General features: G+C 47.2%; 1 protein-coding gene across 1 annotated transcript in view; it reads right to left on the reverse strand.

Moving 5' to 3' along the window:
- The window catches only part of LOC144149590 (sodium/potassium/calcium exchanger 4-like), a 139,062-nt gene extending 120,556 nt beyond the window's left edge, over positions 1 to 18,506 (reverse strand). The window contains exon 1 of the mRNA XM_077681228.1: positions 18,101 to 18,506. Coding sequence (XP_077537354.1) covers positions 18,101 to 18,230 — 130 coding nt within the window. The 5' untranslated portion in view covers positions 18,231 to 18,506. The remainder of the gene's footprint in view (positions 1 to 18,100) is intronic.
- Between the last annotated feature and the right edge of the window lie 5,290 nt (positions 18,507 to 23,796).

Here is a 23,796-nt window from a genome sequence, read left to right on the forward strand (position 1 = left end):
CTTTTCCCGTTCGAAACTCTTTTGGTTCCAAACGCGTTTCAGGAACCAAAGTTATGCTTTTTGAAAATAGCGCCTTTTCACGAACTTGATGCTGACTTCCGCGCTCAAAATGGTTGACAGGGCACTTACTGGGATACCGTGTACCGGACGGCGATCACATTTACTTGCTTGTCTTGAAAATAGAAAAAATTCCCTCGCACTTCCCCGAGGGGGAGAGTGTGTAAGTGCGAATGCACGGTTGCATTCGCACTTAAAAGAAAGATGCATTTATTCACAGACACCTATTTGTGTTGTCGTTGTACTTTTTTTTTTAATTGCGAAAGTTTGCTCTGCAGCATAAAACGGTGGAGGCGAGTGTGTTTAAATGTACATAAACAGGAAGTTTTCACTAAGAAAGTCTAGAAGGCTCCGGTGATACGGCCCAAAGAGCCAGCGTCTGTAGTCGGGAGGTCGGCCTGGGTTGAGTCCCACACTATGTAGTACTTGCTGTCGGGAACGTTGGAGGCCACGGCAAGTCCACAGAAGATGGTGAATGTCTGCGGTCGATGCCGACGTGGTGCAAAATGGGCATGTCCGGCCAAACGGAGCCCGTCGATCCGGGGGCCAGGTGTGGGTGACAGCTGGTGTAAGAGCAGCCCCGACGCGAATCCTTCGTAGCGCCACCTCCTCACGGCGGGCGTTGTACTTGATTGCTAGAAGGATCGCTTTGTGGTCCGTGAAATGGACCGTCAAAGGGTCTTGGAGGACGGTGCGGACTTGGCAGTTTCTCGCAAAGGCCAGGTCGATGAAACCGCCGTTGATGGTGGTGGGCGAGTCGAGGGGTATGCACGACATGGAGTGCGTGGCGTGCATGTAGTCGACCAACCACTCTCCGTCCTTGCGGACGTCGACGTTGAAGTCGCCGACCAAGACGACGGGATCCGAGGGTTTGGAACGCGCGCAGACGCTCTCCATGGCCGCGTCCACGTACTGGAGGACCGCTTCGCGCGAGAGGTTGGGGGCGAGGTAGGCGGTTACTGTTAAAACTTGCTGAGAGATATCTCGTGATAAAAAGGAAGCGTTTTACATAGTTATCTCAGCTTTGAAATTTCGTGTCAGTACTCCTTTAAGCGGGTGCATTAGCCCTTCTCACGCCCGATTCCTGGTCAATCCCTCACGTGGGTATGTGCCATGAGGAGGCGCCCAACACCCGCAGTCACTGAGCGGAGAGAGGAGGAGGAGAGTAGCGCGCGCCCATCCCCCCCCCCCCCCCCCCCCCCCGTTGCTAGGGAAGACGAGGAGGAAGACGAGGAGCGCGCGCACCCGCAGCTGTTGCTATGCGAACTACGGCGGCGGACGATTCAGGCTCGCTTAAGAAGTGCATTCGCACTTAAAAAAAGGTTTCGTTTTCTTGTAGCAGAACTCGTCGCAGACAAATCAACGCCACAGATAGCAGTGGAGACGCGCGACTGCACGCCGGCAGGCAGCCTAGCACCTCAAGATAAGTGTCGAATCGACACCGCACTCGGACGTGGGAACGCACGGTCGTTTGCGGTGCGGGCGAAAAAAAAGTGAACTGTAGCTACCCTCGCGACGTGGTGTCACGCTACACAAAGCGAAACCTCAAGTGGGTGCTACGTTAGCCATCGGATGGCGCTACCGGCTCCGTTCATTATCATCATCGTCACGAATTTTGTTTTAAGCCATTCTAGACGTTTTTCTATAGCTGCTGGATCCTTAAAGTAGTGCTAGTATTCGGTGAGTTAGTGCGGTTCGCCAGCCGATTTTTCCGTAAGGCCGTGCCTAGAGTGCCGTCCGACGGTATTATGAGCATTCCACTATATCGACGTCCACCGGTGTTTTATAACAAAATTTCCGCGTCTGGCGCTACATCGCTCTAGATAACGTAAAGCTAGACAACATAACCTAAACATAACATAACATAACAACATGACCTAACGCACACAAAGAAATCATTAAAAACACCAACACTAACCAAGCCATAAAAATTATAGTTCAAATTAAAGATGAAAAAAAAAAACCCGACACCGAGCGGGTATCGAACCTCCGCCCTTTGTGATTACGAAGCTGAGCCGAATCTTCCACACCAAAACGACAGACGCTTTGGCAGGAGCTTGCCGAGTCTTATACATTCGAATTTTGTTGGACGGCACTCTAGCCATGCCTGCAGCGATCAGCTAGAGTGCCGTCGGACAGCACTCTAGACACTGCGTTTCAGTAAAAGTTAAAAACAAACAAAAACAAAACAAAACAATTACTGATAAGCCTAGCGAGTTCGTTACATCAAGGTTAACGTTGCGCCGCAACGCTCTCCTTACAGAGAGGTCGCAAACACATGGGCTTCAATGGAAGTGGAAATGGGGAATGGAAAAACTTCGTTAAATCCAGGAATTCGCTACATAGACGTTCGTTAGACCCAGGTTTTGCTGTGGTGCTGACATGTCCCACGCTACCTCTAAACCGACTTAAAATATGCTATACCACCCGATATTTAGGAAAAGAATGCGCAGAGTTGAGCCAATTAAGAGAACATTTTACAGTAAAAAAATCACGAATCTTGGAAACACTTTTGACATTGGTGGTGCTCGAACCAAGGGCGTTTTACTGAGACCGAACTGCGGAGTTCTTTCAGCAGTTGCTCGAGAGAACATATGAGTGTGCTTAGGATGTCCTGGACTCAGGGCGTCCCCCGCCCGAGTGAATGGCTCCACCGTCTTTCGCTCTGCTCAAAATAGACAAACGTCCATTCCTCCTCATCCAGATGGCGCTGGGTGCTCAGAGGAAGTTCCGGGCTTCTACCTGTTCTGTATCTGGGCTTGGATATACGGAATGTCCAGCCGCTCGTACACAGCGGTGGTGGCGTGCAGAGAGAGAGAGAGAGCATTTTTTGAGCGAAAGAGAAAGGCGTGGATCGTGACAATTCAAGCCGTCGGGTTTTCTTAGTTATTTTGAAACAAGGCCCGGTGGAAATGTTTCCAGGTCGGTGCAGTGTGTGTGCAGCGTTTGTTTAGCCGTCTTGACATGCAAACTGTGTCCTCCCCTTCTTGTTTTGGACAAAATAATGTTGTTTGTCATCATAATCACTAAAATGGTACTTGGTTTCCAAATACGCACCCGTCCTCGTAGGGGGATAGTTATCTTCGTGGTGTTCTTTTCCCCGGGGCTTCTCCTCCAAGCCGCAGCAGCGCTGAGGATCTGAACCCGGGTATCCTCAACCGACAAACTCGGCCTCCGATACAAAACTGTACATTTATTTACAGCCCCAGCGGGCGGCTAAGACACGATGCTCGGGCGGAGCCCGAAGACAACGGGCCGGGCTCTCCTGCGCCCGGACGGCGTCTCTCTTGTTTCATCTTCCCTTCCTCCTGCCGCTGATGGCCGGGGAAGAAGGAAAAGCCAGTCGTCTTCGTCGGTGGCCATCCCATGTGGTGGTGGTTAGGACATCGGATGCGAGCAGGCGCGGCCTTTGTCGGAATGCGCGGCGTTCGAAAGCGCCGCGCAACACGTGCTCTTCATTTCCGCGTTGCTCGCCCCAGGGCCCGCGTCAGTTCGTGCGTCGAAGCGCCCGACAGGGATTGACCGAGGTTCGGAAAGCAGCTGTTGGAGCAGGAAATGGTTTGGATTGGCACGTTGAACGCGTTATGTACAGCGCAAACGTCGTCGTAGTCATTTGTAGCGCGACGGTCGGAAAGGGTTAATGTGAAGTATTCTGTGCATAGGACGAAAATGGCGCCGACCAACTCGCGTGGAATGTCCAACATGGGCTAATATTAACAGGGGACGTGTTGCAGGCGGACCCTTTTTGTAAGTCTGCTGTAGGTCTTGCGTCACGCAGACGGCCTCGCATAGACCGGTTCCCAGACCTACCGATAGAGGGCGCACTGTTCTCGCTGGGGAGGGAGCCTCCGGCCGCTGACGTTCAGCTGCCGATTACTTTGCGCGAACGTAGAATTTGCGCGGCGACGGCGCTGCTATTCTCGGTCGAGCGCCCGTTGACGTTCGAGCCGACTCTTGAGAGAACCGCAGCTTCGCTGTTTCAGCACAGTTCACACTGGGTGGAATTGGGTTTAATTTTTATTCGGCTACCCCGCACAGAATAAAATTCAGGAATTTAAAGAGAGGGAAACGGAGCAAGAAGGCAAGGAAAGGAGGGCAGCATGTATAGGTAAACAGCCGGAAAAAGAAAAGAAACTTAGAAAACACAAGTGGAGTGCGCTATAGACATTCCCTTGACAATAACCGCTCTGGTAAGTGTAAAATAAAGCGAAAAAATTCCCCGCATTTCCCCGAGGGGAAGAATGTGAAAGTGCGAATGCACGAGTTGAATTTGCGCGGTTCGGTAATGTTCGCGAAAGAGAGATCACACACACACACACACAACTACAAGGAAAGAAAGATGCATTTATTCACAGACACCTATTTGTGTTGTCGTTGTACTTGATTGCTAGAGCGGATCTCAGCTTTGAAATTTCGTGTCAGTACTCCTTTAAGCGGGTGCATTAGCCCTTCTCACGCCCGATTCCTGGCCAATCCCCCACGTGGGTATGTGCCATGTCAGCGGCCAGGCAGCGCGCGCCCATCTCCCCCCGTTGCCAAGGAAGACGAGGAGATTCCTGGCCAATCCCCCACGTGGGTATGCTATGCGGACATCGCCGGTGGACGCAGGTTCAGGGTCGCTTAAGAAGTGCATCGCACTTAAAAGGTTTGGACATCGGGTGTGTTCGCGCATAGAGTTTGCCAGTAAACATGCCAATTTCCAAGAGCCGTATCTCGCGTTTTGGTGCCTAGATTCTCGTTGGTGCACTCTTCTTTTTTTTTTCTGCTTTCTTTTCTTTTTTTATTTCTTCATCGTTCATCGATCTTACGTACAAGCTTGCGAGGAGAACGAGAGTCGATATTTTTTTTCCCTTCGTTCAAGCAATGTGTTTTACCGAAGGACACGCAAAGTGTTTTCCGGCGCTTGCAAAGGTGCGTCTTCGGAAATGAAATTAGTGGCTACCGTTGGCTTTCGCATTGTATGGAGGGAAAACCTATGCTTTCCGGGGCGCACAATTTACTGGGTGGAAGACGGAATTAAGGGGTCGTACAGCAAAGATGCGGTAAGGATTGGTTTGCAGGGCGTGAAAACAAAATGTAGAGATTGCTTACACACATTTGGCCCCTAGAGAAACGCCACCTTTTGCGCACTGCTTTTCACTAATAGGACGGCGTTTTCTAAATTGCCGAATACCAATTAGGTTACAAAAGACGAATTGGACGAAAGTATTACAGAAGACGAATGGAGCAACTGATTCTGATAAATAGCGATTATAAAAGTCCCATCAGCTTTCTGGCAATTCTCAAACTTACGTAACTATTTAGTTTAAATCTGTATAAATTGGAATCGCTAAGCTCACATGCCGGATTGTTTCGGTGTCTGCACTTGTGTCGCGCGGTGGTGTAGCCCCGAGCTAGCACATCAGGATGGCTAGGTTCCGCTGTCTCACCCTTCGAAAGACACTACCCTCCGTTTTCTTTCTCCCGACTCACGGCCGGCCTACAGCAACGGCGTCCGCCACTCGAGGCCGGCCGTGGCCGACGCTGCTGCGTTCGGGACGCCGCCCCCGCGAATCCCAGGTAACGGCTTGCAAGAATCTCTGGTTCCACTCTTTCTAGAGCCATGTGTGTGAATTCAAGCGACGTCGAATGCGGAATTGTTGTGGGGGTCGTTCACAGCTTTGCTTTCCAACCACCTTCACTGCGTGGATTGGAGCCTTTTTTATTTTATTGGTCACTTCATTGAATCAATGATGCCGACTCCACCGAGAACCCACCCTGGATCATTTTTATATAGTACTATGTTACGACGATCGTCAGTGAATGTAATTTTTATCGTTTCCTCGGCTGTTCCGGGACTGAAATGGTATTCCTGAATAACTATATGAAAATAATTTTTTTGTTCTTACAGTGTTTCTGTGGAAACGAGACTTCACGAGAGGTGATTGACATTCTCCGTGACTTATGAAAAGTCATGCTGGAAACTTTCGTCCACCTGATTATCGGTAGTATTGGGCCGATAGGCGACTATGCTTGATACTATCAATGTAGCTTCTATCGGCAGTTCGGTTGCGAGTCGACCGGTTCTGCGCACGAGCGGTAAAAAAGGTTCCGGTAACTCGCGGAGCGACGCTATCTTGAAGCCTGGTCGCTTTCAGAGTGGAGAGCTATTGCAACCACGGTATTACCAGAGTCCTTCAAAGCATTGAAGGACTCTGGTATTACCTTTGATGCTGCCATTGTGATATATAAATGCGGCCCGTAGGTGGCGTTCTGTCTCGTCAATGCATGGCCAAATTTCTTCCACAGAGTCGGGGAGCTGTTGTCGATGAACACGGGCAGGTTGTCAAGAGAGACGAACTCGCTGCGCCAACAACGGACGACGTGTAGTGCACCGCAAATTTACATTTGCCACGTAGTGGCCTCTTTATGTCTATTCCGTTTATTTCATAAAATACGGCGTTTTCACGTGTGACGAAAGTACGCGCCGAACTATATATGTTCCTCTCCGTGTGTGCTGAATCCACTGATTGTCATCTTGCGCGAAATGTGGTCTGGCCGGGACCATGCATGGTCCATATTTTTATTGTGCGCCCGCTATGCAGGGAGATCGCCGCCATCGTTCGTGGTTCCTTCCAATGCATCAGGTCTCCGCTGCTGTTTTTCCGAGTCAGACGCTTTCGATCTCGCGCTTTTAAGTGCTTCCTGGCTTTTTTCGCACAACACCAGTCTATAGCGTCTCGTCTCTAAGATGTCGTGCACTTAATTCCACCAACCTTTTTTTCCTTTCCTTTTGCGTTCTTCACTACACCGCTGTAGTTTCACCTTCTTCTGTCTTATTGTTCCCGCCCATGCATCTTCTCGAGGAGCACTTCATGATACCTCATTCCGGAGAGCGTAGCAGTTCTTGCTCTTCTCCCCAGCACGTTAACAGTATACCCTCGGAATTGTCTGAGCTTCCCAAGTCAGACTTGAGTAAGCGGCTTTGTCTCGCTGAAATAGCGTGGACGGCCGGCTACACCAACGGAGTCCTGGACGGAACGGCTAGAAATTGACCAGCTCGACTTCACTGTTTGTTGTAACAAAGTTTTCCTCCTCCTCCTCCTCCTCCTCCTCCTCCTCCTCCTCCTCCTCCTCCTCCTCTTCTTCTTCTTCTTCTTCTTTTTCTTCTTCTTACTTCACCACCTCCTCGCCTTCTCATCCTCATCCTTTTCCTTCTCCACCTCATCCTTCGCTTTCTCATCCTCCTTCGCCTCCTCCTCCTCTTCCTTCTTCGCCTCCTCCTCTTCTCCACATCCTCCTTCGCTTTCTCATCATCCTACTCCTCCTTCTTCGCCTCCTCCATCTCCTTCTCACCCTCCTCCTCTTCCTTCTCCACGTCCTCCTTCGCATCCTCCTTGTCCTCCTCCTCGTACTCCAACACCCGGCATGCTGTTGGAGAAGGAAGTGTTGGGTATACTCGGGAATACGTTAAGAACGTCAATAGCTCGTGTGCGGTATCACTCCACCTAAGCGACGGACCCTGACGTCAACGGGCGCGCGCGTTGTGAAAGGAGATTGTTTTGAAGGAGTGATATCGTCTACCTTTTCTCGCGTAGTTTGTTTGTCGTCGCTGCGGTAGTTTATATGCATGTTAAGTCCAAAAAAGTATAGAAATGGCTCGCACGTGCCATGCTCAAAATTAATGTTCCCAGTAACGCCCTATTTGCGCCGCGCTGAGTAACATCCGGCTGCGGTGATGAGGCACAGCGGCAACTTCCGTTGCCGTTGTTCGAGTGTAGTCATCAAGTGATGGATTAGAAATGAGGTTCCATTGTAAGCCCTGTGTGCGCATTTTTCTTTCTTTTTTTTTTTTGCGAATAGATGTCACGGAGGCAGGACGAAATATGTGAACGAAAGGAAGCAAGTGTAAACGAAATATGTAAACAGGCGGATTTTGTATAGTGTACAACGGAGGTTCATCTCCCAGTCAGCTGCTTTTACCGGAAAAATAAGCCTGATCCCCGCCTCACTACGTTTACGTCAGTCATGGTGGTTTCAAGAGACGGGCTCTTCGCACGCTGCGCCTTATTCTTCATGTCACTGTTTCTTTTCTTCTGGCGGCGAAGCGTATACCGTTGCGTAAGGTGTGGACATTATAGCCTAGGGCTTAGATGTCGTCTGTGTTCAGCGGAAATGACGCGGCGTTTTAGCGAAAGAAGTTTTTTTTTTTTTTTTTTTTTTTAACGGAGTGAAATGCGTACACAGTTCGTGGTATAACCGCTTTGTATGAGATGTGAGGTCGTTTTATTCGAATACCGTTCTTTTCATCATCGTTTGCGAGCACTCGAATATCGAGCTGGCGGAGAGTGCTTTCATAACGACGCTTGAATAACACGGTTCCAGCCTGTCTGCTGCGTTCAAATGGCGCTATGCCAGTTCTCGACAAGGCGAACGCTTTTTTCTGCGCGACAGTTTTTTTCTCCCAGTTTCGCGACATCTATATGGGCTAAGTGTTAGTTGTCCGAAGTACTCGTGAAGCTCTAATAATCATTTTTCATTCTTTATAATCACTGACATTGTAAGGGCTGTTAACGCAGCATTTTTTTTTCCTATTTCGCACCGCATTTTTCTTGAATGTATACCCCCCGCCCCACCCGAAAAATAAAAATAAAAACGTAGGCTTATATATTTAAAGTTTGAGCAATAGACACTGATATGTCGGTCTTTTTTTCTACCCACGCCGGCTTTGTACCATTAAAAAAAACTACAAATCTCAATCAATAAATATGTACAGGACATATTTTCTTTACGTTATTCTGGATGTTAGGTTTTTCAGGGAAATATACATCAAGGGCTGTAGTTTGTACTTTCGAGTGATTGGTACTGCCGGACGAAGCATGTTCCGCAGTACGTAACTACTGTTTACCTAATAGCGAATATTTCGCAATTCTGTAATCACTGGTTTCAGATCGCGTGTTTAATTAGCCAGTGTGAGCCAGCTGCGAAAAGAAGCCATAGCCCACGCGTTAAATAATGTTCTAGGTTGTCGTTGGTGATATGCACGTCTCCAAAGTTCGGGGACAAATGTATACGGCTCATCAGCAGGCCTGCCTTTTCGTCAAATTTTGGCCTATAGTTTCCACTACCCTCCCCAAAACAAGAATAGCAAACACATGGGTGTGATCCTCGGTTCTGCTGTCCCGGTTTACCGACGTTGTTAATGTAGGGCAGAAACAGGAAGGTCTCAGGACGGTCACGTGATCTCATAATGCGTGCACGTTCTATAGGTCAGCTGGAACCGGTGCGACGTAATCCTCGAGGTGAGTGGGTGGGTGGAAACTTTAATTTCTTCAGAATTGGGGGTAAGGAACGAGGGGATATTGGTAATAATAAAAGGGACGCTAAGCAATCGAAGACGAAGTAGAAACACACACCAGATACAGGCGCCTTTTATTATTTCCAATAAGCGTGAACCAACTAGCGCAACAAGTTTTGTTGAGGCTATTGGTCACTGCGTGTAATTTCGTAGAAAAGATTCCTCGGTGCACTTCAGTCTGCTGGCGTTCTTTGAAGGCGAAAACCCGGTGATATTTTTTTTTTGACGACTTCTTTGTTCATCATTTGATTCTCTTCCTTGGCTTTCGTTTCTTTCTTTTTCTTTCTGGGGCCAATTACTTCAACGGGCTTTTCCGTGTCTCGCCTCTTTCTTCGCTTTCGTTTCTTCGTCTTACAGCGCGAGACACGCACCGTTCTGCAACTTTGGCGTTTCCAGCCCACATTTTTGTGAATTTTGTGAAGCGGCCGCATTAGCCCCTGGAAGCTCGCGATTCTTGCCCAATTTTCTCAGTTGGCATGCGCCAGGAAGAAAGGAGCAACAGCAACGACGACGACTTTAGCACACACGCTCACAACGTGCTCTGATAACACTGCCATAGGGATGTGTGTCACGCCATCCGCTCATTCATTTCGAAGACGGCTATTGCGATCAGGCTGACTTCTATTTTGTTTTCCTATTCTTCTTTCTGTCTTGTTTTTCTCGCTCTCTTGAACCTACAGACTAAATCATTTCTCCTGCTCCACTACATTGCGTTATCTGATTGGTTTCCATGAAAAAAAAACTCTTCGTGGGCAATCCCCCTAAGTGGGTAAGCGCCATTTTGATGGGTCACCGTACCGCCACAGTGGTATATAGCATCGGGCTGCTACTGCCGAGACGGGGGTTCAGATCCACACTTAAGGCCTTAATGCCGGCAAGCATCGGTGTCAACCGCACCACCGACCAACGGTGCAGCGGCCGGTGAACCTTTTCTGCCTTCTTCCCCCGCCCTCGAGAGCGCGAAACATGCTTGACTCAGCCCATCGGGGATTCCCGACACCACCGCGCGTCATCCGGGCGGCTAACTGCGTCATTACACATGGCAGGAGTCTCGCCGTCGGTTCGCCTTATAAAATCAATTTCCAAACCCCCGCGACGGTCATCGAACACTCCTGTCGTTGTGGATGCGTTACTGCCATGGCGGACATGGCAAAAATGTCGACAATGTGGGTGTATCAGCGTAAACTGCTTCATCTCGCCAAATACAAGGCGACGAACTTCTTGCTTTAAAAACTGCATCGTGTGTAAACAACACGCATTGTGCGGCGACGCATTCCATTTTGAGATGGTACAAGCGTGGAACTTCCTGCACACAAAGCGTCATCTAGCGCCGTCTAGTGCCACCTAGTGATCATCTACTGGTACACTTTGAACACTCCCTGTACTCTCTCCGGCAATTGCAGAAACAAGCTCAGGGTTCGGCTTCTGTGCCCTAGGAGGCGACCGCGATCTCGCATCTTGTTTTTAACAGGAATCGCACCAGCGTGTAATTTAGTGGAAGACGTTTTAACACAACGGGGAATACGAATCTTACCCACATACCGAAAACATCCTGTTATCGGTACTGGCGATACGGTGCACGATATAAAGGAACGAGAAAGAAAAAACGCGCATCGAAAATAGACTGGAAACAGACAAGGGCATCGGCAATAGGCTGGCGCGAAGCCCTGAACACAAACTCAAAGCTGAAGAGAGCCTGTAAAAAGCGGAAAGTACCAGCCACTTCTTTGAGAAAATTCTGAGGGCTGGCGCGAAGCCCTGAACACAAACTCAAAGCTGAAGAGAGCCTGTAAAAAGCGGAAAGTACCAGCCACTTCTTTGAGAAAATTCTGAGGGCTTTGGGGTATTCGAGCTGGCATCGATGGCTCATTACTGTCGGAGAGAAAATGGGTGAGGCATATATTGGCGGTACAGCTCTCAAGAGCCGGTGTCGAGCAAATCGAAAGACGCGTAAACAGCGAACAAGCTGCCGAACAAAAAGATGAACAGACCTGATTTTCGTACTCGCGCATAACAGGAAGAAAAAGAGGGTCATCACGCCGCGTAAAGGCTCACTAGCGAACACCAAGTAAAAAGCGCCGCGAAAGCGCGATGAAAAGCGTGCAGTCAGAGACGCGAACAATGTGGCGTTTGTGGGGCATCAAGGAGATAAGGGAAACAGATTTTGCTCGAGCGGGTACGAGAAAAGCGTGTGTACAGCTGCCGCGCACGCCAGTCGTTCGTTTGACGCCATATTCTCGCGGCCTGCTCCGACCGGCGCGGATCGCGTTGCGAAGCTAGATGAAGGGAGCGCTAAATACTTCATGTCGCCATTCCGATTGATTGCTGCAACATCGTCGTTCTTGCCCCGATCGTCGACAATCTGCTGCTCCGCTGAGTTACTCTTCCTCATAGCGTCATCCCTATTACCAACAACCACGCCACCCTTTTGATCAATCAATCAATCAATCAATCAATCAATCAATCAATCAATCAATCAATCAATCAATCAATCAATCAATCAATCAATCATTCGATCGATCAATATTATTATTTTCGTAAAATTCTACATGTGGGAGGAGAAGGTAGGTCCCAAGGTCAGACTGTAACGGGCCTTTAAATTTGGCGCGTCTCCGTATGTCGTCTGCACAAGGAATGCCCTTGGCGACCCTGCTTTCTTTCGACTTATGCGAAATTTTCCGGTGATACGAACCACCGCAAGACCAATCTGATGCGTGCGATGATCGGACGCGCAATGTAACAGTCCCAACACAAACTCCCGATGTTCGCGGCGTTCAACCCGGTGCGGAAAAAAAACTGAAGACAGTCAATGATTTCTTCCCCCGGGCCGAGTTTCCCGAAGGGCGTATCAAGCTCTTTGGGGTTATATAGTACATCCGTTAACAACGTGCCTTTCTAGTGGTCTGTCGTGGCTCAAGGCCGTGCATTTTCGACATTAATAACTCGCTTGACAACTTCCGTCTGGGACGCCATTTTGACGCTTGCTCTCCTGCGGAAATACGCACTGACGCTAGCGGCCGTGGCATCGGTCCCGCTCTGGCGTGGCGCCAGCTTTGCCAAGATCGCGTGATCGCCTACGCCAGTCGTCTATTATCCGCAGCAGAGCAAAATTCGATTACTGAACGCGAAAGCGTCCGTGGCTCTGGTATGGGCTGTCGACAAGTTTTGTCCATGTCCCTTTGGCCGGCCCCTCGCCGTGGCGAGGGACTACCGTGCCGTTTGCAGGCTTTCATCCTTAAGGGAGCCAACAGAACTGCCAGGCGGCAAGAGTTTCATTTTTTGTTGTTTATAAGGTGATATGACAGTGAAAAATGCAACCGCACCTGTTCTATCTCCGTTCCGCTTCACGTCGGCAATGAGTGATGAGTGCTTGCGGTGCATCACATACTGCCTAAGCTCTGCATACTTCATGAGCATAAATAAAGTTGTTTCTCTCTCTCATTCACTTCGCCTGTCTGTATACCTAATTCCTCTCCGTCGCGTGTTCGCCGACTAGAGCAGAATGAATGGGCTTTATTTGTATCCAAGGAAAAATTCCCATGCCGTCTAAACCTTTGTTCGGACGGCCCGGATCTGCTTCTCGCCGTTCCCGAACACTCAGGCTGGTGGTCTGTTTGCCTTCAACAGCTCCTTGATGATCCAATTACCGGTCGCCAGGGCACTGCGCGGACGTACGATCGCGTCCGGCACCTGTTCTTCCGGCGGAATGTACCGATCGGTCAAATGTTTCATCACCATGTGTGACCCCTGCAAACGGCGGAAGACCTTTACGGTGGCCCCTGCCGGTCTCTCGCCAGCAATCCACGTCCCAATGCAGCCGCTTTATCGCGTGGGCCTCAATTAGCTTCGACCTTGTCGGCTTCCACTTCGAGTTACAATTTGGCAGCTGCCGCCGCTGATTACGCAACTCGCTGTGAGATCAACAGGGCGCCCCTTATCAGCTGTGCTTCCGAGGTTGCTGACTTACCCCTGCATGACGTCATTCTCCGCCCCGCGGACACCCCCCTCGCCTGTCGGATCAAAGTCGGTGCTTTCGCCGGGAATATTCTCCGTTACTAAACTCAATCTCAGTACTGCTGATCATCCACATATCAATGTGCTCCTGTGGGACGCCTTTTTTACTTATTACTGCAGTCCTTATCGTATACGCTCATTAACATGGTCGCCGTGTACGTTTTATCGGATTATTTTTGATAAGACGTAACCGTACAGTACGTGACGTTCACACAACTCACCACGACGTGATGAGTTGTATGACATTGTGTGACATGAGTTGTATGATAGTGACATTCTTTTTTCTTGACGTGCGGACGGGAACCAACATAACCAGCATTGGCGTTGAATACCTTAGAGCTACAGCTCCGTCACAGACTGCTCGCGTGATGCCATTGCCCGCGCTGACTTTACTCGCCAGGCAGCCAAACGACCGGCAAGCGCCACTGCGCAGTATACGCTCCGTGTTCTCTGGACCTCCTCTGGTCTTCTCCACTCCGGTCCTTCATCGAAATTGTTTTTTCGCTGTATCTGCGCCGGCCACGACGTACGACGAGAGTCCGATCGCCGGCTGAAGCCCTACACCCCTGCCCTTTCGTTTCTTATTTATTATTCGAAAGACGCCAGGGCGGCGTTTTTGCTGCCGGATATATGTTACGTGGGGAGACGCACCTCTGAAGCAGTTGGGAGGAAGACGAAGGCGATGATCTGTGCCGGGACGTAATTGCTTTCGTTGACTCTCGCAACTTATGAAATTTCACTTTATTCGTCAAGTTTCTTCATTTCTTTCAATTCTTGACTTTAATTTCAAAAATGCTTGTGAAATTTGTCTTATGAAGTTTATCTTTATTTAATCAAATCTCTTCGCTTTCTAACCGCTTTAAGTTATCTTTATGCTGTGCCCTGCTAATAGTGAGCCTTTTTTCTTCTTCAACCGCTGATAATTGTGCAATTCGCGAAGAAAGATCATGATCGACTGGTACGAACTGAATTTTGATTACCGGCTCTCCGTGTCTTAGCTGCTGCGCCTACTGCGCCTAAGTAACGTGAATGCAGCTATTCTAACCGCGCCTACCTCGTTCTACTACTGCTAAAGGCTGTGCGACAGCTATTTGATTTTGCTGCATTTAGACTTCGCCGGGCAACTGAGCGGCAAATATTTTTCGTGCCGGATATAACTCGTTAATTGATGCGCTAATATTTGCAGTGACGCGTTCTATACAGTTTAGGCGAATCGTATACGTTTCTTTTTTTTTTTTAAATTTTTGCTTTCTATAGGTCTCATAGGTCAACCCCGCATTTCCCTCCTCTGAATACCCCTATTCGCCCCCCCCCCCCAACACCTCCTTTTCACCCTGGAGATTAAGGGCACCGTATGCCAGTAAAAGAGAACTTTGTGCGGGCTTTTGGGCGTCCCCCTACACACGCAGATGAAGTATAAAATTGAGCCCATTTAATTACCTATCATTTGAAAAATTAGTGCCGTACCCTACAATTTTGTTCAATTTCATTGATTGATTGATTGATTGATTGATTGATTGATTGATTGATTGATTGATTGATTGATTGATTGATTGATTGATTGATTGATTGATTGATTGTGGGGTCTAACGCGCCGGCGCAACGCAGGCGATGAGGCGTTGGGCCTCATTGAGTTTTTGTTTAAATTGAGTTTTTGTTTAAAAAATTGCGGCCAAAAGTGCCGCTGTTAACAAATTTTATTTTGTGTAAGACACTGTGTTCGCGGGCTTACGTTGCAAAACACATTTGGGGGTTACAAAGGGGAAAAAAAGCAGAAATCCTGCCTTTGGCTCACCCCGCCAGATACAGGTAGCCGTCCCGGATGTATTTTTCAATTATTACATACTCCAAACTGTGTGAGGGTTTCTTTGATTTTTTTTGTAATATTTAGCTGAAAAGAATTATTTAAATTCTCTTAAACTGTGTTCTTGCGTCATCTCAATACAGTATCATTATCGTATGCTACGCGCTTTGGCAGGCGAAGCAGATGCAACATATAGATGCAAGGATGATGTAATCGCGTCGTAATTATTTGTTTTGTCCAAGCAGATATAAATAAACCTAGAGGCGAAGCCTATTACCGGAAGTAAGTCTTCAAGCCCGCGCGCAAAGCATTATGAAATTCCATGAATGCTTTAGATGGCAAATACTGGCTTGTCGAGTCGCTATGTATGTTGCCTCATTGCGCCTGCCCAAGGCAGTGCATGCATGCTTCAAGGGGTAAGTAAACGCAGCGACGGCGACGAGCGACGCGGAAATCGTAACTGAATGTGTGCAGAAAACGGATAGTGTGGGCTAGCGTAGCTTATTTAGTGGCTGTAGTGTGTGCGGCGGCGGCAAGCGGTATGAAGCGGTGTAATAACAGGCCGCCGGGACCCTCGCTCGCTTTTTGCCGCTTAGAAGCAGCCCAGAAGCAGCCCACAAGCGAGCGGCAGCAGCGATACAGTCAACTGTAGCGACGGGCGACGACGACAGAGGACATTGGCGGCAGTGTATTAATTTTTTTTAATTGTGGCTGTCACCCAGTACACTCTGTTGTTGTACCTTTTGAGTTCCGTTTTCCACGTCGCTTGTCGCTGTCGCTGCATGTGGTCACCCCTTCATCTTAAGCAACTCGCCGCTAACGCGAGAATATGCGTTAAGTGCTAATCACGCTGTTATTTAGACATATCTGTGATAGCCATTGATTGCCAGAAAGTGGCATCCCGAAAACCGAAAAGCATTCCGAAAACAGAACTAACAAGCGCTTCAGAGCCGAGAAGCCTAATCCATAGCTCTTTGTACTAGCCACTTGCTGCCAATCCGATTCCCACAGTACCCACTATTCCCATGGCGACGTGCGATCGCAGCGACACTTTCCACTCTAGGTGATATTGAGAAACTCTGTGGTTGTCCCCCCACACGTGGGAAATATCAGCGAGAATTTCAAAAAAAAGGAGTAGTAAAATAAGAAAACAAAAAGCGCAAATGTGTTTTTTTGCTTAAAAGGTGCATGCTCGCGCTAAAGGTTATTCCACAGAAAACAAGCATTTTTATAAAGTAGACCTTTGGCTCGAGTTCACATTACGAGGGGGGTGCACATTACTCTGTTAACATAAGGTCACAAACAATATGTCTATTTCAGCTCCTAGAGGAGAACGTCGACTTGATGTGAATGAAAAAACAAAACGCTTAAGTCATCATAAAACTGCCCCGCAGACAAAAAAAAAAAAAATGCGCGCAAACTTTCCAGTCGGAATTGTCGAATAGCGCGAAAACATGTCATACACTGAACCCTCTTAAATCCGGTTTCACTACTGTACACAAGTGTACTGCGTGAAAGGAAGTTTTAAGAGTTTATTGGCAGTCTTGCGTGAACATATGAAAGCACCAAGGTCTTCTGTTGGATACCTTCATATGACCCAATGTATCCTTATGAAACGTTTTAAATCAGGACCCTTGAAGTCAGCTTCACTGCGATGCGGAATGCTTTGCTGAGAAGCCCATTTTTAGAGGCACTGTACGGAGTCCGATGGAACACTATGTACGAGTATCTGCAGAACAATAAATGGATACATCGAATTCCCGTAAAGTCGGCTCACTGCCAGACACAAGTGCATTGCTCGGAAGACATTTTTGGGAGCATTGTAAGGGCTCGTGTGAAATTATGAAGGGCCTATTAATACCGTTTTGCTATTAGGCGAAAGTACAACACATTGACCAGTGGGACGCCCCCGTCGGGTTCACATAAGCATGCTTAGGGATTTTGAAGAGGCACATCGGAGCTAATTACAAAATGCATCAGCTTGTTTGTAATGTAAATAATAGCGAGGACGTTGTGTTGCGAAAAAGGAAGGGGGAGGGGGGGGGAGGGGAGAGTACAGGCCTTCCGCGTCAAATGCGCAGTAAAATTTTGCCTGAAAGTTCAGCAGCTAACGGAAGGAGAGAAAAAAAATAACGGTTCGCTGTAGCACAGATAATTCTCTCACGACGCTAACGTACAGTACTCCCAACGACAATTCCGCCGTAAGCGCTTCAAGCATTTCACGTGGAGAGCTTGTCAAAAAGTACCACCCGTAGCTGGAATTAGCGGCGAAGGCATTAGTACCGTTGGGAATTTTCGCATGCCTATCGCGCAGCAATACAGACGGCAACACCTGTGCGAACTCGGTCGCGAGAAGGAAAAAAAAAAAAAAAAAGGAGAAAAAAGATGACCACATTCCTCGCACACGTGAAAGTCGGGCGAACACCGACCGATCCAGGCCGTGAGTGCGAACCCTGAAGGAAGTAAGAACAGAATGCGGAGCAGGAAAAGAGTAGGGCTGTGCATCGCACCTGCGCGTTGCCTCACTGCAGCAGGAGCAGCTGCTGCTGCACTCTTTTACCCTGCGTGCTTATGGCAGCCGGCTCTACTCACGCCCAGCGCGCACAATGATGTGTGTCACGCGGCACGCAATTTAAAAGGGGGTCCTTCACGCTGGCCCGATTATACGGCGGCCCCTGAAAAGCGCTGCCGCTATACGTCCGACAAAATGCGTGCCGAGCTCGTCGCGCAGCTGTCTTTGCCCAGCCGACCCGGTTATGTGGGTCGCCGACGACGGTAGGAATAGCTGAATCGTCACGTATACCCAGACGAGCACGATGGCGTGATCCGGATAGAGGGAGACCTAACTAAGCAGCGAACTTCTCTGCTGAAGTAGTAACGGTACTCACGAGTCTTGATCCTGGATAGGACACAGCAGGCGGTCAGAAAGGCGACCAGCACGGCCGCTTTGCGCACCGCGCGCTGTCTGGCTCGGCCGCAGCGAGCTTGCGTGTTCCAGCCCGAGGTCCCGAGCTCCATGTCGACGTCCCGCTCCGACGCCTCACGGGATAGAGCGCCTCCGCCGGCGGCGCAACCTCAGGCCGCTGCTCGACCTGCCATCGCTTCGAGGTTCTTCTCCCCGACGGTGATGACTGGGCGACGCCGCACCACTTTGGCCGTCGAGGCTCCCCTCTCCTTCTTGGCCGCCGCGGTCTCGTCACGTACACGACTCGCGGAGTTCCGGCGTTTCCTAACCCCGGTGCAGGTTTGTCGGGCGGGGGGGCGGGTTCGGGTCGACGAGGCAGCGCTGCCGCCCACGCCTCACCTCTGCGCTCTCCTCCTCTCCTATGCGGTGGCCGTCTAGGGAGAGGGTCAGGGCCCCGTTTTCCCGTGCTCCCTTTTGTGGGAAAAGCCGGTGGAGTTGCCGCGAGGGGGCGCCACCTGATTGATGACGCCGTTGCCGTGGCAACCACCGGCGGAACGGACGGGGGGCTGCTACCGGCTCGGCTTCCTCGCTCGCTACGCAGTTGCGCACTGTCTCCGTTTTGGTTTTTTTTTTTTTTTCTTGTCTTTCTTTTTTTCTTGTTTGCCGTTTCTTCTATTTCGTTTCTCCCCTTGCTGCCAAGTGAGAGAAAAGCGAGAGTTTCGCTGCACGATATTTGCGGAGGTCTCATTCTTTGTGTCTCTGTTTTCCGTCAGCGATTTGTCGATGGAATTACGCTCGGTCGGTGCGTTCTGCGCGGCGCCGCCTTTTATCTGTTTGTTTCTTTAGTACATCGTCTCCCTCCTGCCCGCCGATGGGCACCGCTTTCTGGCTTTCGATGTATATTGTTCTGTGGCGATTGCGACGTACAGTGAAAGACGGACGAGGGGGTTAGGTGCGTAATTTGAGCTAGAACATTTATGTATTTTGAGTGCGAACCCTGCTGAGAGATATCCTGACCACAATTAATCCTCGAGCTTTTTTTTAATGTTTTTATGGCCTGGGTTGATTTGCTACACGCTTTCATTTTTCGAACACAAAACGATGACCTAGGACCAGGAGTACTTACCCAGTTAATTAATTGAAGTTGGGTACTTAATTAACTCTTAAGTTCAGCACTCTGGAAAACGTCGATTTTCCTTGTTGTCATACCGTTCAGTGAACAGCTGAATAAATCGCCCTGTGTGTTTGTACTTGCGTTCCTGCTTTTAGCGTATCGCTGTCTTCTAGTAGCACCTACCATAAGTTTACCCCGTGCACCCCTTGTAGACAATCAAACGGTGTCGACGCTCCTCGTATTTAAATTCTCTCGGGCCTCAAGTTCCGTCACTAGATCGCAGACCTGTTTTGTACGCGTCAAACGGCTTTTTTTCCCACGGCCTTGACGTTGTGCAATAAAGCCTACCCGATCATGCAAGTAGTGCAAAGATGCGAAGCAAGAGTAAAAACCATGATACTCTTCGTTCGGCTACACCCCTAAATTTTGGTGTCTGTACGCACATACGTATGTATGTATGTATGTTCGTATGTATGTATGAATGCACGTATATATGTACGTACGTATGTATGTATGTTCGTATGTATGTATGTATGTACGTACGTATGTATGCATGTATGTATGCATGTATGTATGTTTGTATGTATGCGTGTATGTATGTATGTATGTATGTATGTATGTATGTATGTATCTATGTATGTATATATGCGTGCATTTATGTATGTATGTATGTTTGTATGTATGTATGAATGCACGTATATATGTACGTACGTATGTATGTATGTTCGTATGTATGTATGTACGTATGTATGTATGTATGCATGTATGTATGTATGCATGTATGTATGTATGTATATATGTATATATCCGTGCATTTATGTATGTATGTATGTTCGTATGTATGTATGTACGCACGTATGTATGTATGCATGTATGTTTGTATGTATGCGTGTATGTATGTATGTATGTATCTATGTATGTATATATGCGTGCATTTATGTATGTATGTATGTTCGTATGTATGTATGAATGTATGTACGTACGTATGTATGTATGCATGTATGTATGTTTGTATGTATGCGTGTATGTATGTATGTATGTATGTATGTATGTATGTATGTATATATGCGTGCATTTATGTATGTATGTATGTTCGTATGTATGTATGAATGCACGTATATATGTACGTACGTATGTATGTATGTTCGTATGTTCGTATGTATGTATGTACGTACGTATGTATGTATGCATGTATGTATGCATGTATGTATGTATGTATGTATATATGTATATATGCGTGCATTTATGTATGTATGTATGTTCGTATGTATGTATGAATGCACGTATATGTACGTACGTATGTTCGTATGTTCGTATGTATGTATGTACGTACGTATTTATGTATGCATGTATGTATGTATGTATGTATGTATACACGTCTGTATGTATGTATGTATGTATGTATGTATGTATGTATGTATGTATGTATGTGTATGTATGTATGTGTGTATGTATGTGTGTATTTAAGTATATTTGGTTGATTGTAGGGTTTAACGCGCCGACGCAACGCAGGCGATGAGGCGCGCCGTAGTGGAGGGCTCCGGATTAATTTTGACCGCCTGGGGATCTTTATCGTGCGCTGAAATCTCGTACACAGGGGCGCTTTTGCTTTTCGCCTCCATCAGAAAGTATGTATGTATGCATGTGCGCATGTATGTGTGCTTGTATGTATGTATGTATGTATGCTACCCTGCCAAAGTTCACTGAATTGTTGAACGAGAAGTTTATATAGGCAAAACTTCTCGAAACTGCACAAAATCTGGAAACGCACTTCATACCTGCCAACATTGTTCAGCAAAAAGAAAAATTACGCATATCATGGGTAGAATGTCAATACATAACTGGTATTTGAAGTGTCATTTTAATGAAAAGTGCATTACTGCTTGATTTTTGCGACTACAAATAAAAAAATACGCCTTCATTTTATTTCACTTTATTTCTAATTCCAACATATCGATAGTTAAAAAAACTGCTTGGACCCATAGCCAAAGGCTAGTTAGTATAGGGTCCAATGTTGCGATACAGGCATTGTAACAGGATACAGAATACAAAATTCTAAAACATGGCGAATGTAGTAAAGAAGATGAGGGCATTGTACAAACACGTATTCACACACTCAAGCTTGGGTAGGATAACAGAAATGTGCAAATTTTATACTCAAACGAAAAAAAAAGCAATGAATAATATTAACTGCGCTGTCAACTTTCGATGGACATAGTGACATTGGTAGAGAAGAGTTTAACGATTTTTTACTATTTCAGAAGTCTCGGAGATTCATTAAGGAGGACAAGGAAATGTTTCTTTATTTTAAGGGGAAAGTTATCAGCCCATTTTGTGTCCTGGGGCAAACTGTTCCAGATTTCGGTACCGACGAACTGTAGTCGTCATTCTCCATACACGTTATTGGTGGGAGGTAGGTTGAAGTTACCAGCAACAGAATTCCTGGTACGGCGGGACGAGGAGCGCAGAATGGACGAATGAATAGGGCGGTTATACCTTATGATATGATTAATGGCAATGGCTCTTTCCTGTTGACGTAAACTGTCCATAGGTAAGATTTGTAGTCTGCGAAACAGGTTTGCGCTTGGATGACCATTACTTGAGTGCATTATTATTCTTAATGAGCGCTTCTGTAATTTTTGTAAAGGTTCAAGGTAGGTAGTGTAAGTCCAGCCCCATGAATCTATGCAGTAGGATAATTAAATGACAGGGGACGAGTGAGAAGTACAAAATCTATAATATTTCCAGGTCGAGATAATTTCTCGCTTGCAACGATGCACGACAGCCGGAAGATGACCTTGAGCACACTGAGTTTATATGGGCTTGCCAGTAAAAATGGTTGCCAATTACTACACCTAGGTATTTAAAGGAGTTGGTGCCTTCGAGTGCATAATTATTTATCTTTATCTGAATACTGTCTAGATTTGTGGGCTTATATTGTGAGTGAATTATCATACTTCGTTTTTTTCGTGTTGACGAGGAGTTTGTTTACCATGAACCAATTTGATATATTTGATTGTTCGGTATTTGTTTTTGTTTCAATTGCTTGCTTATTTTCCTTCATAAAAATTAAAGCTGCATTATCTGCGTGCAATAGTAGCTCTGCAGAACTGATAACCACTGTAAGTCATTTACATATAATATAAAGAACAGAGGGCCCAGGACAGATCCCTGCGGGACCCCTGTGCGCATCGGTTTTTGCGAAGAAGTGATTCCACCTAAAGTAACAACCTGACTACGACGAGTTAGGTAGCTGGAGAAGAATTCAAAGCTCTTATTTCTAAAGCCATAGTTATTTAATTTGTTCTGAAGGATGTTGTGGTCGATTGTGTCGAGTGCCTTTTGGAGGTCAAGAAATACGATGGAGACTAGTTTATTACTATTTAAAGCTGAGTTGACATTTTGTGTCGACGTTTGAACTGCAGTGGAAGTAGAATATCCCGGACGGAAACCATGCTGTTGCGGACATATTTGATATTTTTCCAGAATTTTGTTTATTCGAAAAGAAAGACGCTTTTCAAAAATGTTGATTATACTGAGAACTGATATCGGACGGTCACACGAAGGGTCAGAGTGGTTATCGTCTTTGAATACGGGTAATACATTGGCGATTTTTTTAGGATAAGGGTAGAAGGAGGTGGCTAGGGGATGATTGAAAATTTGGCTCAAGATGGGCCTGGTACGTCTATGTTATCCTTGATAAGGCGGACCGTGATTCCATCCGGCCCTGGGGTTTTGTTATTACAGTTTTTTCACGGTAGATAACAGCTCGCCTAACTCAATGTCATGAGTAAAGAAGGTATTGCGTATGGAAATGGCTAAACATATGTAGTTAGAGCCAGGATGACTAGGCACCAAGGACGGACAATAGTAGTGAAGTATGAATTGAAATTTTCAGCAATTTGTTCGTCTATTGTTAAAGGGAGAATACGTTGCGCACCAGAATTTGCTGCAGCTCCTTGTGTAATTTTCAATATTTTTTTTAAGTCCCCATTTTCGCGTTGAATCAAACTCGAGTAGTAGTACTTTTTTTTGCGTGTGCGGATTATTGCCACAGATTCATTCCGTTGCCTTTTATACTACCCTAAGTAATAGTCATTACATTTAGGCTGTTTCCATTTATTGTACTAGAATTTTTTTTCTTCAAGATAGCAAGAATGTCGCTGGTCATCCAAGGGCAGATTGGAACGTTATAAGAGCGAGAAGATAAGGTACTGCTAGCATTACTGATCGCAGCCTTTAGAGTTTCAATCAGATTGGATACCTCAGTGTTTACACCATCATGGTACAGACTGCTTGGTAGGATTGATAATAGTTCATTTCTTTATAGGCTATAATCGATGTTTCTAATGGCAAGGTGATTTTCAGGTACAGTCTTGTACAGGTCCAAAATTGAAACAAAAATAGGTAGGTGATCAGAGATCGGTCCGTCACACATACTTGCGTTGATCGGGGTGGATGTGTTTGTCAATACGTGGTCTATGATCGTCGCTGAGGTGCTAGTTAAACGTGCGGGCGTAGAAATCAAGCTCCGAAGATTGAAAGAAACAAGTAAAAACTCGTAA

The sequence above is a fragment of the Haemaphysalis longicornis genome, unplaced genomic scaffold, assembly GCF_048455015.1.
Source record: "Haemaphysalis longicornis isolate Haplotype H1 unplaced genomic scaffold, Haemaphysalis longicornis Haplotype H1 scaffold_8, whole genome shotgun sequence".
NCBI classification, from domain to species: domain Eukaryota; kingdom Metazoa; phylum Arthropoda; class Arachnida; order Ixodida; family Ixodidae; genus Haemaphysalis; species Haemaphysalis longicornis.